This window comes from Triturus cristatus, chromosome 4_2 (genome assembly GCF_964204655.1).
Source record: "Triturus cristatus chromosome 4_2, aTriCri1.1, whole genome shotgun sequence".
Classification (NCBI taxonomy): domain Eukaryota; kingdom Metazoa; phylum Chordata; class Amphibia; order Caudata; family Salamandridae; genus Triturus; species Triturus cristatus.
This window is the reverse complement of record NC_140586.1, coordinates 323,669,985-323,689,226: the sequence shown is the minus strand read 5'-3', so window position 1 is coordinate 323,689,226 and position 19,242 is coordinate 323,669,985. Positions and strand designations below refer to the sequence as shown.

The 19,242-nt window shown below is 43.7% G+C and overlaps 1 protein-coding gene across 1 annotated transcript in view; it reads left to right on the top strand.

The window, feature by feature from the left end:
- The window catches only part of HMCN1 (hemicentin 1), a 1,072,905-nt gene that overhangs the window by 371,517 nt on the left and 682,146 nt on the right, over positions 1–19,242 (top strand). The window contains exons 16-17 of the mRNA XM_085601687.1: positions 2,694–2,888; positions 6,374–6,469. Coding sequence (XP_085457813.1) covers positions 2,694–2,888; positions 6,374–6,469 — 291 coding nt within the window. The remainder of the gene's footprint in view (positions 1–2,693; positions 2,889–6,373; positions 6,470–19,242) is intronic.

The window sequence follows — 19,242 nt, the reverse complement described above, 5'->3', positions numbered from 1 at the left end:
GGGTTCAGGTAAGCTCAAATAGGGAATTTTACAATAATCATTTCTAAATAAAACACATGCCGAGACTGTCTGAGCATGAAGATGATGTGGCAAGAATGTGAGTTTTCCCTGAAGCCTTAGAGAGTAGAAACATGGCAAAGAGACTATTTAATCTAGGCTTAGAGCAGTGGTGTTGAAACAATTTTCAGATTTGGGGTGGTGCTATCCATGTTTCATTACTGAGGACATAGAAATTGTGAAAAATCCAAGCATCACACATTGGACATGGGTAGCAAATGAATCTTGCACATTAAGCAGGAGTGCGGTAAGGGTTTGGTATGTAGCCAGCTGTGCATTTTGGAGCATACTGTTGCTAATATATTACAAACACATGGTGTGGTAGTGCGGTGTCATTTACAGATAGCACACTTTCAAATGAAATGGATACTGAATATGGAAGCAGATCACTAAAAAAGGCACCCGCATTTGCAGTTTGAACTTATAAAGACATCTGTATATGTGTTTTGCAAGGTATGGGAGGCTGTATGCATTTGTACTTACTACGGGCAATGTTTGTGCTAATATCAGTGAACTTAACTTAAAAACCAGCCCATAAGAACATAAAACAGGACCTCAAAAAGTCAAACAAATGACCCGCACACTGACCTATCTTTCTAGCACACCTGGCCCGATAGTGCTCCCCAGGATGCAAGCTGTTAGATTAATTGAGGATTTAGGTGCATGGTGGTCTAGACGCAAAATAAGTTGTGAACCATCTGCATGAGAGACAGCCAAAAAGTCAATAGGTCTAATCAGCAGGATCAGTGGACGCATGAGGATGTTAGATAGCATTGGGGAGAGGGAAGAGCACTGTGGAGCTTCATATTGAAAACAACCATGTTGTGGTTTAGATCCAATGCTGACATTATTAGACATTACAAACTGACATACATTTACACCAACAACCAAACAGTTATGGACATTTTTATTATTTATTACATTATTCACCCCTAATCGAGTTACAAACACAATGCTGCAGCCATAAACATAAATCTAGCCTGAGGTAGAGACTGGGCAATGCTGGGGTGTTTTATGAGAGTTATATCTAGCATTCAAATGGAACCCTTGTTGGTAACATATAGAGCCTTTGTGAGCATTGCCCAGAGTACTCTGGCCAGTTCTGGCAGCTATTGCTGTGAAAGAAGAATATAAATTTCAAGCAGCCCAAAGAAGAGCTATGAATATAGCACAAGGTCAGCATCTGGTTTTAGAGAACAGATGTGGAACGACTTAAGATTGGATCACCCTCGCGAGAGGAGGGCGATGGGCAATATCTTAGAGACAATAAAATACCTTTGTAGCGTAAATACAGTAGAGGAGATGTGCATATTTCAGCAGATGTGTGGTTCTACAAGAAGAAGATGAGACACATCTGTCAAGTCCCAGATGTAAAATAATAGGTTCTTCAGTAGCAGTAAGAAAATTAGAAAGCATTAGTGTCAGACATAACAGAGTAACCATATTGTAAAAGTAAAGACAGAACAAGTGACTGAGTGAAGGTCTACTTTGTTGCAGCAGTAAGGATATGGGCAAACAAAAGTTTGGGGTACGGAGTGCGGGAGGCTGAATCACGAGAGATGAAGCCTCAAGTGGATCATGAAGTCCATCTCCTCTCTCAACTGTGGTTATAAAATACATATTACTCAATGTGGATCTGACTATATGCAGTAGCGTCCAGCACAGGTAAGAGCAGTGGGGCGGTGGCAACAGGGCGGGTTGGGGGTCGGGTAAGTCGACATAAGACAGGAGAAGTAAAATTATATTTTAAAACACACTTACCTTGCGCTTGGGCGAGAGCAAGGTAAGTTTTTTTTAAAAAAGTTTTTTTATTTTATTTCTCCCGTTGTATGTCAACTTACCCAACCCCCTTACCCAACCCCCACCCCGTCCTTACCCTGCCCCACTGCCCACCACTCCACTGCTTATACCTGTGCTGGCCGCCACTGACTATATGGTTTACTCCATGCTGTTATTCCATGGCTAGTAGATGTGAACAAAAGTATTTATTCAAAACAAATATGCAAGAGCTAAAACTCAGGCTTTGAGTCAAAATCACACGGGATAGATCTTGTCACTGTTAACTGAGTTGTTTACCTTTGTAAAGCCACTGTAACCTGTGAGACAAAAAGCTGAGATTTCTCCTGTCAGTTAAGCTCTACTGCCGTAAGAACAACTAATTTGACCTTTGCACTGCAGAATGAAATGAAGTAATAGGCAGTGGCGGCTCGCATAGGGCGTGCTGCAGGGCTGTGGGCGGGGCAGGGGAGGGGCAGGGTGGGGGGTTAGCAACCACAGACATATGACTGAATGGATGAAAGTAATTATTATGATCCTCCGTTCCGTCATATGTCCGAGTTTCTACCCCCCACCCTGTCCCTCCCCTGCCCCGACACACCGCCGCACGCCTTATGCGAGCCGCCACTGGTAATAAGTGTGTGAACGTGCACTAGTACAACTGACTTGCATAACATGCGGTATTGGGCCATACCTATTTTCACAGAGATTTCATAAATACCAGTATTCTATGTTAATGTTACTTAATCACATGTTAACCTTGTATTGGGCACAGTGTGTTTTAGGATAACCATTCTGTAGAAAAATGAAAAAAGCCATCTAGACAATTTATGATGTTTCATGTACCTTCTCTCTTTCAGCTGCTCCTGTCTTTACACAGGAACCAAATGATGTCTCCATGGACATTGGCTCCAATGTGACTCTACCGTGCAATGCTCAGGGGTATCCAGAACCCAAGATTAAATGGAGACGATTGGACAACAGCTCCCTCTTCGCAAGGCCCTTTGCTGTCAGCTTCATCAGTCAACAAAGATCTGGCTCCCTCTTCATAAAGAGTATGTGACAAACAGCTGTGTTTAGTGTAGTTTAACACCACATTAATTTATAAATCGGTTTAGACCCTTATTATGAAGTCACTGGCAATTACAACGAGTCTGAGGAAACTTAACATATCTGTTATTCTTCACCCAGACACTGCAGCTGTTCTAAGCAGCCACAGTCCCTGGGTGAAACTCTGGAGAGAAATGACACATTACCAGTGGAATGGGACTTTGAATTGCCCTGGTAATTTCTCATTTCCAGGGGGATCTCTAGAGTTACACTTGTAATCTCTGTTAACTCTGCCCTCGGAGTTACCATTACTTCTAATATCGAAAATTCCGAAGGGTGGTTACTGGGCCTCACAATGGGGACTTCGTGTTCAAATGAAGAACGTAAAGTTATCAGACAGGCTTTTTAATGTTTTCTCCATTCCTGTCCTCTTCGCCCACAGAGTTCAGTAAAAAAACTTTCAGTTCCACTGGGCCCCCAGCTGTCATCCGAATGCCATATTAGCACACACAAATCTTGGCTCACTCTTATAGAGAAACAGATATGTAAGATGAGCATGCTCTCAGAATACTCGTGACCCCAAAATTAGATTATTGCAACTTTAACCAAGAAGGTCTCAGTCACAAAATGATGGACTAAAGTGTGGCTCTAGCAATCATCCAGGGCTCAGACTAATTCAAGCATTCCTTCCATCACTTCGTTGTTTGTTACCTGTTAACTAAAATACCTCAAAGACTTTACTTGAGGCTCCTCTGAATCAGACAGAGACCTTTAAAACGTTGTTGGTGAAGACACAGTACCACAGAGTTATTGCATATGGTTGGAATCATGACAAATCCTTGAAGCGTGTTCCACATACTTGCAGCAGTTCCTGGATGCACCGCTTGAATCATTCACAGTCACAGCTGTACTAGGCTGCAGAATATAGAGGTCCCATGGCATCCTCATTGTAGACAAACGCCACTGCCTCCTCAGTCTCAAGATACCATAGAACTATGAAAGAACAGGCTCCCTTGAGCATCTATTTCTGTTGAAAGTGTCGCATAACAATGGACACCTGGATGAAAACTCAACTGACCACTGCTGTCATGCAGAGGAAGCCGCTTCAATACATAAAATACCATATTCACATTTGATAATCTTTTCTTTCAATGGGTAAATAAATATTGCCAGGGGTATCATGGGGATATTCCCTGTCGTGACTTTGTGTGTACCTTCTGCATGGCCTGGAAGAAACAAGAGGGGACAGCATAACATTTATAGGTATCACACCCGTCACTGGTACCTTGAAAATGCCTTTACTTTGCACATCCTGCAGTTCTTTATCTGTTTGAAGCTGTTGGCAGTTCAACATCTAATGAAAACAAATGTGTGTTAAGACAGGGGCAGATATCATGATATCACGGTGTCTGAGGGACTATTTTGTGGAGAACATAAACATATTTTGATAGCCTAAAAAACAGCTGCCTTGAAGTCTTACCAGATTGTGACTTTACTTATATCTTGCAAGATTTGGTGTGACCATTCAGTGGTCAAGCTACCACAATCTGCAAAAGAAAAGTAAAAACAAAAAGGGGGGGTGGGCATCTTAGGGACAAGCACACACTTATACAAAGATAAGAAAATTAGGTAATCCACCAATAAAAGCCCACATATGAAAATGGAATGCAATGTTCCACTGGGTCCTCTTTATGGGCATGGGAGTAAGCGCAATTACAATGAGAAGTTAGGAAAATGTTGCATCTTGATCAATTTGTGTCCACAAATAAGGTAAATTATGAGAATGTGCAAAACCTCATTATTATTGTTCTTTAGATTGCTGATGCTCGAAGTGATAGAGAACATTACTTTTGCTTTAAGAGGCGTGTTTAAATAGTTTGTGAATGGAAATTGTGAGTTAGCTTAGCAGGTTTCCATTTACAGTGTGTTATCTGTCGTGTGGTAAGCCTTATTTCCAAATGGCATCTGCATTCCCTAAATAGTCTCTGCCACATGCTTTAAAAATGCAATACAAACATTGAAATGGAAACACTTCTCAGGAGACGGAATGATACACCAAATAGCTAATAATCACGGTGATAAAGCCAACTCAATCGCTAATTTTACGAAGAGTAGTAACAAAAGAGCTCTAGCAGACAACTGTGTTGTCAACCCAGACTTAAAAATGGCAATATGTCCAGATGCCTTATAGAAGCCTCTTAGAGCCCTCATGTTGCTCTAAGTTACTGTTCAACTGATGTATATTCTTCTACCTGAATCTGGCAATATGTTCAGATACCAGCCCAGAAGGAACCCATGCTCCACACAGCGTCTTCTAAATGCATTAATTTTTCTGTAACTTAATGTTTAAAGGACGTACATTATCCTGCCGTATCACTAATATCTGTAATCATCTAGAAGATCATGTCTCTGCTATGGAATGCTTTTGAGGCATCCGCAGTGCAGTAAAAACACACCTTCCCAGACAGGTTTCGGCATTTAAACCTACGGAAGGACGCATATTCCACCCTCTCTGCAAAATCTTTATACAGCACTCATCTAGAAGGAACATGTGGCCCGTTTGCGACTGCTAAAACAGCTTTGACATGTACCAATCCTAGTTTGCGAGTCGGTAACCTATCACCGACTCGCAAAACAGGGTTTGCGAGACGCTATTAGGAAGGGGCTTGCCAAGGGCTTCCCTTCTTAATAGCGAGTAGCAGGATGATTAAACGATTGTTTTGCGACCGGAATACGCTCGCAAAAAAATAGCTGTTTACCACCTACTGCAAGTAGGTGGTTAGACAGTCACAAACAGGATGGGGTCCCCAGGGGACCCATTCCCCTTTATGAATGGTAGAGAAAACATTTTTTAAGAGCAGACAGAATTCCCACGGACCACTGCCTACTCCTAAAAAATTAAAAGGAAACTTTAAATTTTTCTTTTTTTAAATGTATCCCATTTTCCCCTAAGGTAAAAAAGCTGCATGTGAAAAAAATAGCTTTATGTAAAAAACAATAACAGATATGGTGGTCTGCTGATCCTAGCAGGCCACCATCCCTGTGATTTCTTGCCTTTCTCAATGGGTCGGAAATTGCGCCATACCTCATGAATATTAATGAGACACATTAGTACATTTCATTAAGTCGTTAAAAATCGCAATTTACGAGTCGCAACATAAAATAGTCTTATATGTGGCCCCTAGTACTGCATGTGAAAATATATGAATGCCCTACATATTACCAAAATATAGCCATATCTATGTATGTATTGGAACATTTTATTACAAATTATTGAATAGGAATACTATGGATATAAAAACATAAAATGTCTTTGTTAAGCAGTGTGTGCCCAGTGGCTCATTATACTTTTATTTTTTCTTAAACTAGATGCCTTATTTTTAAAATAAAAGTTCAAATTTCTAGCTAAAAAAATAGATAAAAGAAGCAGCTCTAGGGCGCTGTGCACTGGTAACATGGTTCATGCAAAGTTGCTTTTTGTGTTTTTCAGACTTGTGGGCCGGAGACGAGGGAACATACATCTGTGAAGCTGAGAACCAGTTTGGGAAGATCCAGTCGCATGGCACAGTAACGGTGACAGGAATTGGTAAGGACATTCATACAATATTATTTAAAGAACACCTAGTAATGTTCATTATGGCATATGCACCATTTCAGGATCATTTATGTACATAAACATGGTGGCTTAACTACAAAGGCTGAAGGGGTTGTGCCAAGGTTTGCTTATTTAATGGTCTTGAAATCTACTAGTGTGAGTTAGTAACTCAAATGTCTTTTTCATTTGATGAAATGTAATGTTTAACTTTCTTTACTATCGTTGAAGTTTTCCAGTCACAGGTTTTTTTCTAAACAGCAATTGTATATCATTATTTTTTTACTGATTGGACATGGACGGCTGCTGTTGATTGGCTGAATGATGGACCATAATTATGTCACTGTGTGAAAATGTCCTGTTTCTTGCTTGCCCGTATCTTCCTCCTTTAGATTAAGAACCAATATCATGTTCCTTTTGTAATTTTCCATTGCTCTTATTGGTTGTTTACATCAAAGACCCATGGTTTTGCTCATGGTGGTCTTAATTCTGATTAGAGATGGGTGTAAAAATGAGGCAAAGTCTAACCTGTTATTAAATTTGCTTATTTAGCAAAATTGGGTTATATGACCCACCCACAATTACTCCAGAGGATAATCGCAAAACCTGGCAGATACTGGGCTTTCAGCTATCTGGCAAAATGTGGTCCAGGTGCAACCACACAAACCGCATGATCCTGGCAGATTGCAGTGTGTTCAGTAACACTGCAATCCCATTCCCCTTAGTGTGGAATGAATATAAATGTTCACCCAGTCTCAATTTTGGTACAGCATAAGCTACGCATTGGCAGGTTCATTTATAAGACAGATTCATTTGTAGTACAAATTATTTTTTCATGTTTTTTATTGTCCTGATGAATATCAAAGAAGTTTTCACTTGGTATTACTACAATATAACAAGATTTATTTTGCCTAAATACATTTCTCATAAGTAAGTTGTTAGTGACCACTGTGTTCTTTTTCCTCTGTACAAAACAAATTGCTAAGGGATACGGGTGGAGGGAAGAGAGTCATGAAAAGAAAAGTAGGGGCACTTCCAAGACATTTCAGCGGAAAATAGGTGGATAGCCTGAAAGAGAATTTGTAACAGAATAATTGGGTATGAGAGAAGGAGTGAACTGATATGGTGGGATAGAGGAAGAGTTCAGAGTAACAGAATGTGGGAGACAGAGAGAGGATGAGATAGGATAATAGAGAACAATGAAGATAAATGATAAGGTGAGAGAGTAAAACAATAGAGTGAAAAGATGAGAGAGAAAGAGAGTACAGAGTAAAGAGTTAGGAGAAAACATCTTTATTTCGGTTCGAAGGTCATAAAAGAGCATGTTTTAAAATACAATACAGTAGAATATTCAAATAATAGAGCAGATTTACATAAATTCTCCTTTCCTAAACATTTCCAGCCTAATAAGATGCATAACGATCTAAAATTTAAATATAAGAACAATAGAAACTTTTACAAGCAAAAAAAATTTACAAAAAGGAACAGTATATTAATCCTGGTTCATCAGTTGGACAACAGTTTCTGTCTAAGCCTTCACATATACAACAAAAACAATGAAACAGCAAAGACAATAAATTGCCTAGTATCACTTTTTAAAACTCTACAAACAGTCCTAAAATCCCTAAATCCCAGAATGCGGCAGCCAGGTAAAATCCACCTCCTTCTAAACCCTTTGTAAGTGGGGCAAAAAAACAGAACATACTCAGGTGATGCCATCACCTGCGGACAGAAGGGACAAAAACCATCCTGGACACGAGGATGGCATTTCCATTTGGCTGTGAATTAACGAATGGGCAGGGTTCCCATTGGAAATTTGGGCTACAAAGACTTAGCATGGGGAAGTTCAATCTTGTCAGGTACTCCTCCAAGTGGTAGTCCATTTTAAAATCCAGGAAGGATGCAGTGAGGGAACCAACTCTAGAGGAGTATAGATGTAGATTGTCAATATAACGCCAATAAGCACCTTTTAGTTCAGACTTGGACAGTGAGACATTTGAGTGAAAAAGTGAGAGAGAACGAGAGTAATGAGTGATAAATAAATAAATCCGGTATTTGTAAAGCGTGAATTAATCACCCCTAAGGGTCTGAAAGCCATCAGGCGGTTTAAGTGAGCTATTGCCCAGAGTCACATGGTGCTGAACTGATATGCCAAACTGTGAGCCCCTTCTTCTGGAGTAAACTGCTCCAGCTGCTGCACCACACCTCTCCCATGGTGATGAGGTAAGAGAAAAGAAGGAACTCAGAGATAGGGTAGGTTGTATGTCAAAATATCATCTGCAAAAATATTGTGCTCCCATAATATTGTGGCCAAAATATTGAGGACTAAAATATCGAGAAGGTAAGTGCATATTGGTGAGTATAGACAATATACGCCACATCTACATACCTTGACAATATACATACATTTGAACTGAAGGAGAGTAAGAATACTGTTACCTACATATACTTAACCTGTAAATATTTTGTTCACAATATTCTAGTAGCATGATATTCTGGAGTAGATATTTAGGTCAGATACCATAGGGTGTGAGCAACCGGAAGCATAAATAGTGATAGCATGAGAAAAGCAGATGGCTGGGTTGAGAGACATTGCAGACTTTTGGGATGAGAAACTAGGAGTGAACTGGTAGGGTGAGAGAAAGGAAAAGAACTGACAAAGTGTAAGAAAGCAGAAGTGTCCAGATTGATGGCTGACAGAGAAGAAGCCAAACAAGATATACTGTGAGAGAGAGGAAGCCTACAGAGTGATAGAGTGTGAGAACTGTAGATTGGAGAGAGAATGGGCAAGACAAAGAAAGTGTACAGACTGATGGGGTGAGAGACAAGGAGTGAACTAATAGGACAAGAGAGGAAAAAGAACTAAGTGAAAGTGTAAGAGTAAAGGCAAGTACAAAGTAAAGCGTGAGAGAGAAGGAGGGAACACAATTGTGAGAGAGGAAATCTACTGGTTGATAGACTGTAAGAGATGGTGAGGGCAGAGAGATGTGGTGAAAGAAAGGGTACAGAATAATTGAACAAGAATTATATAACTGATATATGGAGAGTGAATAGAAGAGCTTTATTGAGTGAAAGAGAAGATATCAAACAACTAGAATGCAAAAAGAATTTAATTAGAGCAAAAAAGGAGATTGCGTGCAGAAGCAGAAAAGGACAGTGATGGACAGGTGTAAGAAGCTGGCTCTTTGTATAGTGGACAAAAAAGAGGTACACTGTGTAAAGAGTCTAGGCAAACCCCATATGGCTTGCAGAGGCACAAATGATATCCCATAAGCTCTCTTTTGTGGTAGTGTGGGCAAGCATTTAGGCGTATCAGAGGGCAGTGCTAAGAATTTGTTGACACACACACAGGCAATAAATGAGACACACATTCAAGAATAAATTGGAGACCAATTTAGAAAAATAAGTTGTCTTTTTATATAAATTTTGATACCAAGAACTTTGTTTGCAAGTAAGTAATTTTTACAAAATTGATTTTATCAGGTAAGTACAATGTTCTCTTAAATGCATCTTTACGCACAATGCTTTCTTATGGGAGAAAAAGCATGTGTAGCATACAGTTGATTGCGTACATTTTCTGGGGTTCTCCTTTGGGGCGTCCGGGTGCAGAGGTGCTGATTGCATTGGTAGCTATGTGCTCTACACCGGCAAAGAGAAGGAGGGGGCACATAGAAACAGGCTGCAGAGGGGGACAGGTCCTGGAGCACCCAGTGGGGTGCTTGGGGGGGCTTTGGTTGCAAGGGCCTAGGGGCAAGGGGGTACAGTCGGCTCATCAGTACCCAGGCTGGGGCACTCAGGTGCAGAGTGGAAAGGTCAGCTGGGCTCTGTGCACCTTGGAACCTTGCGTGCCGATTGAGGGTGCAAAATCAGGACAGCTGGGCTACTCCCAAAGTGGGTCTCTGCAGATCTGACATCCTTCAACAGCTGCTTTGCCTTGGAGGCATTTGAGTCCTGGCTGGTCCCGGCATGGTCTCTGTATGCTGCAAGGGGCCCGGTACCCCGTGTATTGGTCCTGTGTGGCTCCAGTTCATCCTGAGTCCTCTCATTTGGTGAGGGGACAGATCTGACCATCAGGATGGCTGCTGCATCAGGCTGGCCGGGGAGCGGCAACACAGTAAACTAGACTTTACTTTTCAGTGCCTGCAGACTGAAGGGGAATAACTCCACTACTCCAAGGGAAATTGCTTGGTGATTTGCGAAGGGCTGGCCGTCTCTCAGTGTTCTTGGAAGACGGTCAGCTGCAGGACGAGTTGCTGGATGCGATTGTCGATACAGCGCGGCACAGCAGTCTTTAGTTTTCGCTTTTTCTTGTATCTCTTGGTGTCCTTCTGTGTGCCTGGGGATCTCAAGGGTCGAGCACTCCTGTGGGTTCCCCTGGACTGGTGCCCCTGTCCCTGCTTGCATCCTCTTTGTAACTGGACTGTTCTCCTTTTGAAGTGAATGGGAAACCAGACGTCGTGGCACATCTCAGCACCCGGGCGCCACAGAGCCTCCCTAGGTGACCTTTTGGTGTGACCTTGCTCCATACTCACCTAAAGTCCTGAAGAACCATCCCGTAAGTCGCTTCTAAGTGCCCAAATGCAATACATCTTTTTCCTCAAGAGGATAGAATTACCGATCCAGAAATTGCAGTGTCCATTTTTGAAAACTGTAAAAAAATCATAAATCGAAAAGTACTTACCAAATAATCTTGGTATCTAATTTTATGTAAAAGTATGTGTTATTTTTATAAATTGGTGTTGGATTTCTTTATTTAGTGTGGTCTCACTTACTGCCTTTGTGTGCGTAATAAATGCATAATCCTACCAACTGATATGCCTAGCTGCTCGCCCACACAATCCCATAAAAGAGCATTTGGGGTGTCATTTGTGCCTCTGTAATTCCTTTGGGGTTTGCCTGGCCTCTATACCTCTTTTTGGTCCACTATATAAAAAGCCAGTTTCCTACATTAGTGGTAGAGTGATTGGGTCCAAAACTTTGCATTTACTGTACCACTCTGTTGGTATTGTGATTCCACTAAAGAATCCACAATTGACTTTAATTGCAAAATATATTTTTCGAATTTTTGATTTTTCCAAATTTTAATCTGGTCTGTTAGGGCACACAGCCCTTGTTTAGAAATATATAAATGATCCTAGACAGTTAGGCTTTTAAAAAAGTAGTCTTGTAGATTTCTCTAACTTACTAAAAAGATCCCAACTGTTCCAAAACCATGTCTGAGACAGAGGATAGTTCCCAGGTAACCAAGCTGGATGCTCACAAAAACCTTAAGTTGCCCAAATTTAAGGAACTCTGCAAAACATGGAATCTTGCGATGAGGCCTAGACCTAGAAAATTCACCTGCAGAACCTGCTTGCTGAGAATGATAGGACCGTGGCTAGGGAAGAAAATACAGACAATGCAGAAGAGGGAAATGTCAGTGAGGATGATAAGGATGTCTCCAATGCACCTGCTGACAGTACCTTTACTGGGAGTACTTCTGGTTGTACCCCAGATGAAGTTGATGAGGAAGATGCAAGAAGACTAGTTCTAGAGTTCTAGAGGTCAAACTCTTGGCAATAGAAAAAGAAAGAATTGAGATGGGCCTAAGTCCCATCTCTGGTACAGCAACAACTTAAATAGGGAGAGAGCGTTAACTTTTGACACTAAAATTTCCAAAGGGATTTCCCCAAATATGTAGAAGGTTGCGTTTTAACCAAGTGGTCCACAGCCTTTAAGAGGGCTTGTAGAATGAGGAGGTTACGCCTGAGACACTGGGACTCTCTACTCTGGGAGCAGTTCTCAGGTAAGTGCAGGGATAGACTCCTGACACTGAGTGAGACAGAGTCCTATGACCTCGTGAAGGACACCCTGATTGAGGGCTTTGGACTCCCCTCTTAGGAGTACAGGATTAGGTTCAGGTAGACTCAAGACTCAGAAAACCTCGAGTCAGACCTGGGTAGAATTTGTGGACTTCTCAGTCAAAAGTGGCTGGCTTAAAGGTTACATGGTGCCAGACTATGAAGGGCTCTACAATATGATTATGAAGGAGCACATATTTGCAAACTGTACATCAGAAAAGTTACATCAGTATCTAGTGAACACATCACTTTCTAGTACGAGAAAGCTGATGAGTGGATTAGGACTAAATTTCCCAAAAAGCAACAGAGGGGATATTCCAAGAAAGAGGGTCAGGCCCACGGAAAGGAAAAGAAGGAGGTGGTAAGTCCTCCAAAGAGAATTCTTCAGAGACTCGGGCCCCTAAAAAGATATATAGTACATCGAACCCCACTTCTAGTGCAAAAACAGAGTAGTGGGGACTCTAAGCTTAAAATAATAATGGACTGTAGGCCCTTTCCTGATTGGCAGCAGGTTGGGCGCTACAGAGGGGGATTAGCTCGTCTCAAGAAAAAAGTAGGCACTGGGGTTGTCAGTGTAGCCTGTGATGATTGCTCTTCAGATGAGAGCATCCTTTTCGCTGTTAACTGGGACGTTGGGCAAGAAGGTGAGCTGGTGGTTCGAGAAGGGAGCAAACACTGCCATCCCCTTGAGGTAAATGGAATCCCAGTCACTGCCCTGAGGGATACCTGTGCCAGCCATACAATGGTGCATGGCAGGTTGGTATCCTCAGACCATTATATCCCAGGTAAGACTAGGAGAGTAATGTTTGTCCCAGGGGAGGATATTGTTAGGTCTGTGGCTTTAGTTCCTCAAAAGATAGGTGGGTCCTTTAGTTGGCACAAGGTGGTAGTTAGTTCAGACCTCCCCCTTGATTGTCTCCTTTGAAATGACCCCCTCAGAGGTTGGTCTGAGCCCAAAAGACACCCTGGTCCAGTGCCAGTCCTCTCCCAAGGATCCTGGAGGTGCTGAACCTACTGTTAGTACAAGTAGGCCCTAAAGGAAGAGAAGAAGTAAAAGGTGTAAGAAAGAGAGGCAACTTTAGCCAAAGTTCCAGTGAGCCGAGGAAAACCTGCTCCTGCTGGAGAGGACTCTATAGTTGAAACTGGTGAAGCCTCACCTGCCCCACAAGAAGTCCTGATTAGTCAGGCTGCTGTTAAGCATGAGATGGTGGTTCCTTAGATAACTGAATAGAGAGTGGAAGGAGGGTGTTTGCTACAGGATGGAGTAACCCCCCCCAACTCTGAACTTGCAGTAGGACCATCTGAACCCAAAGACGCCTGTGTGTTAGCCCATCCACCTGTCAGTAGAGAGCTAAAAGTGTGGTTCTGGGTACTGAAAGTTGCCAGTAGCCTCTGCTGGGTGCTAGCGTTTATGGCTGCATTGTCCTTGGCATGATGATCTGACTCCATGTCAAAGTTAGGCCCCCTGACTTTGTTGGTCATGATGGGGTTACTCAGGCGGTGGATAAACTCTTTGGGTAAGCTGGGTTGGCCCTGGCAAAGATAGGGCGAAGGTAGCTACCTCCCCCAGCAAGGAGAAAAGATCAAACAAATCTAGTGTGTTTTAAAATGGGTCCTGTTACTGGTGGGATAGGTCAACTAAACAGAGGCAGTGACCTGGACAGAAGGATGTGAGGCAGAGTAGGTCTTGCAACAATGCCGCCTGTTCCCTTACTCTTTTCCTAGCCTGACAGGCTAGGAAGACTCTCCCAAGTTGTGGCTGAGTCTCCTGGCTTGTTGGCTGGCAGGGTGTTATGTGGGGAACTGGGCTTTTGTTGCAGTTAATCACCCCACCCCCCTCTTCTTGCCCCTTTTTTAGCTACTAGATGCTGCTATGCCACTTTAACAGTGCATAGAGGCCTGCTAACCAGACCTCAGTGCCAGTTCTCCTTCCCTAAAACAAGGTGTTTTTGTGCTGCAACTGGCAAAGGACTTTAGCACCCTTGTAAGTCCCTAGTAAATTGCACTCCAGGTACCTAGGGCATGGGTATTAAAGAGGATCCCTAAGGACTGCAGTATATCTTATGCCACCCTAAGGGACCCACATACAAATTCCATGCAGACTGCCATTGCACGCTGCGTGACATGGTGCAAGCCTTGGGTGAAAATATGACATGGCACACTCCGGTGTGTCATGCCAAAGTTACTTCATCTAATATATGTAAGTCACCCCTACAGCAGGCCTTTGAGCCCAAAGGCAGGGTATAGTTTATGTTAGGATATATCTGCATGAGCAGATGTGCCCCTGTGATGTCAAATTCTAGTATTAGATATTGCAAGTGAGCAGGGAAGCCACCTTATGGTATGTACTGGGCACTTGTCAAAACGAGTCCCCAGCTACATAATGGCTTCACTGAAAAGAATGCTGTTTGGTATCAAACCCCTCATATTAGTAAACCCACACTGGTTCCAGTGATAGACTTACTAATACTTGCACCCAGAAGGCACCTTCGAGGTACACCCTGAAAACCTACCAACTACTAGTGTGCTGACAGATTGGTTTTAGCCAGCATGCCACCACAGGCGAGTTTATAACTTCCAGGGGTGAGGGCCGTTGCTCTCAAAAGGTCAGGAACAAAAGCCTGCACAGGCAGAGGGTGCTTACACTCCCTGCCACAGGATGACCAGCGAATTAGCATTCGAAAACAGAGAGCATTAAAGAGCCCACCGCCTTCGGTATGCAAATCAGGCTTCCCTCACAAGAGAGGATGCTGAGCCATCTAGCGCCAGGACAGAAAAATTAGCTAAGCAGGAGGCATGTTGCACTGCCAGGCTGGGTACATCCTAGGGTGACCAAATCTGAAGTGATCACCAAATTTAGGATTCCACTATCTTGTGTATGGTCGAATTAAGAATTCTGGGACAGGGTGATGCCCACTCCCTAAAGGAAGGGGCTATCTAGGGGGTGTAGTGACCCCAGGGGTAAGTAGCCCATTGGCTACTACCCCTCACTCACCTTAATGCTCCTAAATTGAGTATTTAGGGAACCCGATTATACCGGGACTTCAGATTTTCTATGGACTAAAAGAAGAAGTAGACAAAGAGGAAGACTGCTGACCCAAGAACCGAGCCTGCTGCACCCGACCCATATGGAGCAACTGATTCGACCTGCTGCTGTGCAGACCTCAAGAAACCAGGAGGGCTGCCAGTGCTTCACAAATTGCCAAAGAAACTCCCTTGGAGTAGAGAAGCTACTCCCATGCAGCCGCAGGCACCAAACAGCAAGACCTGGCACACTGACCTGCCGCCTTATGGGTCTACCGACGCAGCAGCCGCCCAGGAAGAGATAACAGTGCTCCTATAGGTGAGATCCGTCCTCCTTCCAACAGCAGCGGCTGACATAAACAAAGGGCGGTGGGGCGGCTAGGGTCGCACGAGAGGAGTTGCAGGGGGCGTGAATGAAGTGAAATATACAATATTTTTAAAAACGTACCTTTTGCCGCAGGCTGCTTCAAGCATCACATCTCGTTGCGCTGCCTCTCCTCTTCCTACCTGGTCCCAGCTGCCCCTAGGAGAAACTCCCTGTCCAATCCCTGCGCCGCAAAGAAGCGTGGGGATCTGTCTGAGCAGGCAGGAAAGATGCCCTGCTCAGACCAGAGAGTCTTTGGGGTTTCTCCAGCCTGGCTGCTCAATGCAGCTGGGCTGGAGATAACCTAAGTGTGTATGTTTGCTTTGGTCAGCCTGAGACGGCCAAACACACATGAGCACTTAGGGAGTGGAGTGCACTAGTCCGCCCATGCCTCGGCCCCGCCCTTCCCAACACTGCTGGATAAGAGCCGGCTAATGTAAAATAAAACGATGCAAGAACATAGTTTTACTTTACTTTTGCTGGCTCTGAGCCATGCAATCGGGGACTCTCCTACCCCATTGCGGAGGAGCCGCCACTGCCCTCTAAGTGTGGGGACGACCGGACTCACTGAGGCCGCACATTACTAATCCCTAGCGGACTGGAGCCGTTGCAGCAGCCAAGTCTTGTTTTGCCTGGACCGCACACCAACACCGGAGAAGACCGACTTGTACATCATGGGACTTCAAGGACAGTGACACCCACATCAACAGTGGCCCAGCTGTCCTGCTTGCCCCTCTTCAGCAGAAACAAAGATGAAGAGTGAGTCTGTGACCGCCACCACCTGATGCCTCAAAGCACCTGTGCACCTGCGCTCCAGAGTCCAAGTTCAAGGGAGGTGATTGTGTAAACAGGGTACCCAGACCCACAAGAGCTAAGCCCATCCTTGGGTTTGCCCAGACTGGACTTTCAGTCACCGCCTGTAACCTCTTTTTGCAGTCTCCCTCCAACCACGAGAAACTCCAGCATCAGATCCGATGCCAAAATACACCACTGCACCCGAGCCCCACAGCCTGAGAAGTGGACCAAGGGTGTCCCTGTGTGCCAGAGAATCTCAAGGGTCGATCCCCCTTGTGGGTTCCCCAGTCTGGTCCCTCACTCCCTGCTTGTAGCCTCTTTATAGCCTGACCATTCTCCCATTGAAGAGAATTAGACATTCGATGCCTTGAGACACCTCTGCACCCTGATGCCTCAGGGCCTCCCGAAGTGACCTGTTATTGTAGCCTTGGACCTTGCCCCATAATCACCTTAAGTCCTAAAGAACAGTCCTGTACGTTGCTGCTAAGTGCCCAAATGCAATGTCCTCCGTAGTAGAACATAACCAATCCTTAAATTGCAGTGTCGATTTTTGAAAACATTAAAAACTCATAACTCGAAAAGTACTTACCCTATTCTGATTATCTTGGCATCTAAATTTCTATAAAAGTATGTGTTATTTTTATAAACTGGTGTCAGATTTCTTTATTGAGTGTGGTCTCACTGCCTTTGTGTGTGTAATACGTGCTTGGCACTACACTCTGATATTCCTAACTGCTTGCCCACACTGCCACAAAAGAGAGCATTTGGGATGTAATGTGTGCCTCTGTAATTTCTTTGGGGTTTGCCTGGACTCTTTACATGGTGTACCTCTTTTTGGTCCACTATATAAAGAGCCAACTGCCTACACCTTCTCTTTTTGTTCCATTGAATCTGAGTTCCTGATGTCAGAGGTGCCACTTAAATACTCATTTTAGGGGCATTACTGGGAGTGATAGGTAGTGGCCGATGGGCTACTTACCTTCAGGGAATCTGCACCCTCTATATGATCACTTCCTGTGGGAAATGGGTATAACCCCGGTTCAGATGGCCTAATTGCGCCAAACCCAAGATGGTGGAATTATAAAAGTTGCGTTCACATTAGATAACCCACCTCAGGGGTGGTACTAGCCTGAAAGGGGTACACGCCTCCTGACTAGCTAATTATTCCACTGTCCTGGTGCCAAATGTGCCTAGGACAGTGGCTTTTCCCCTGTCTGGGGAACCTTAGCTCGTATATCAAAGGTGGCAGAGGCCTTTGGATCCCCTTGCCTTGATATGCTGATTGACTTAGCCAGCCTGCTCGGACGAGGTATACAACAGCTTTGACCGGAGCAGGTATTGTTTCTGCTCTCAGAGAGTGCGGGCTCCCACCTACAGAGGGTCAGAAACCTGTCTGTGGTGGCAGGCTGGTCTACACCAGTCAGCCATCACACTAGTAGTCTGTAGGTTTTCAGGAGGCACCTCTAAGGTGTCCTCTGGTGCCTGTACTAATAAATATGTCACTGGAATCATGTGGGCTTATTATTACAAGGTGTTTGATACCCAACAGCTCTAGTTTCAATGAAGCCATCATGTAGCTGGGGAACTCCTAAACACCAGTGTCCAGCAGATGCTCTCAGAATGGCTTCCCTAGTCACAATTCAATATCTAAGAATCGACTTAGACATCAAAGGGGTACATCCGTTCCTGCAGATATGTTCACACAGGTTGAATAGTGCACGCTGCCTTAGGGCTGTTAGGCTTGCTGCAGGAGTGGCTTACCTATAGTAAATGCAGTATCTGCAGGCGTGGTACACAGGGGGTGTGCCATGAAGTGTCTTCACTTTTCTCTGCACCATGGCACACTGCCTACAATGACAGTTTGCATGACTGTGATGAGGGGTCGCTTAGGGTGGCACAATACTTACTGCAGCTCCCAGAGGCCCTTTTTAGTACTCCATGCCTTAGGTACCAGTGGGACCATTTACTAGGAATTTACAGGGGATGCTCAAGGTATTGACAATTGGACAGCAATTGTACAGTTTAGGGAAAGAGATTTGGCACTGAGGTCCTCGTTAGCAGGAATCCAGTGGACTTTCTGTCAAAAGTGCATCAGATGCCAGGCAAAAAGTGGGGGTGACCACGTCAAAAAGGGGCCTTTTCCTACATCAGGTGAAAAAGGGGGTCAACATTTGCAGGCAGGAAGAAGGAGCAAAAATCAATTTAGGAGTGAGAAAACAAAAAGATGTGGAGTAATTGATAAGGGGGAGTGTGGAGATAACAGTGGGGAGAGAAAGGTGAGAAAGATAGAGAATTATGTGATGTGAGATAAAAGAGGAGATAGTGCAGGACTGAGATAGATAGAATATGTATGTGAGTTAGAGAAAGGAGCAGGGAATGTTGAGACCAAAAAAAGAGGAGCACAAGAAAGTGCACTGAGTTTCAAGCTAGAAGAGCAAAATGTTTATGAAATAAGATCTGTGTGTGAAGAGGATTCTACCTATTATTGAATCAGGATTCTACCTATTATTGAATCAACACTTGCAATTCAGTAATCGTATGGATATAAATGTATATCATTCTTGCGGGGGTCACAGCTTCCATTAGTGCAATAGGTGTGTGAGAACAGGAGTGCGAAAAAGTGCACTGAGTCTCAAGCTAGAAGAGCCAGAAGTGTATTACAGAAGATCTGTGTGTGAAGGGGATTATGCTTTTTATTGAATTAACATGTCATAAATTAATATTATGGACGTAAATAATGGTGT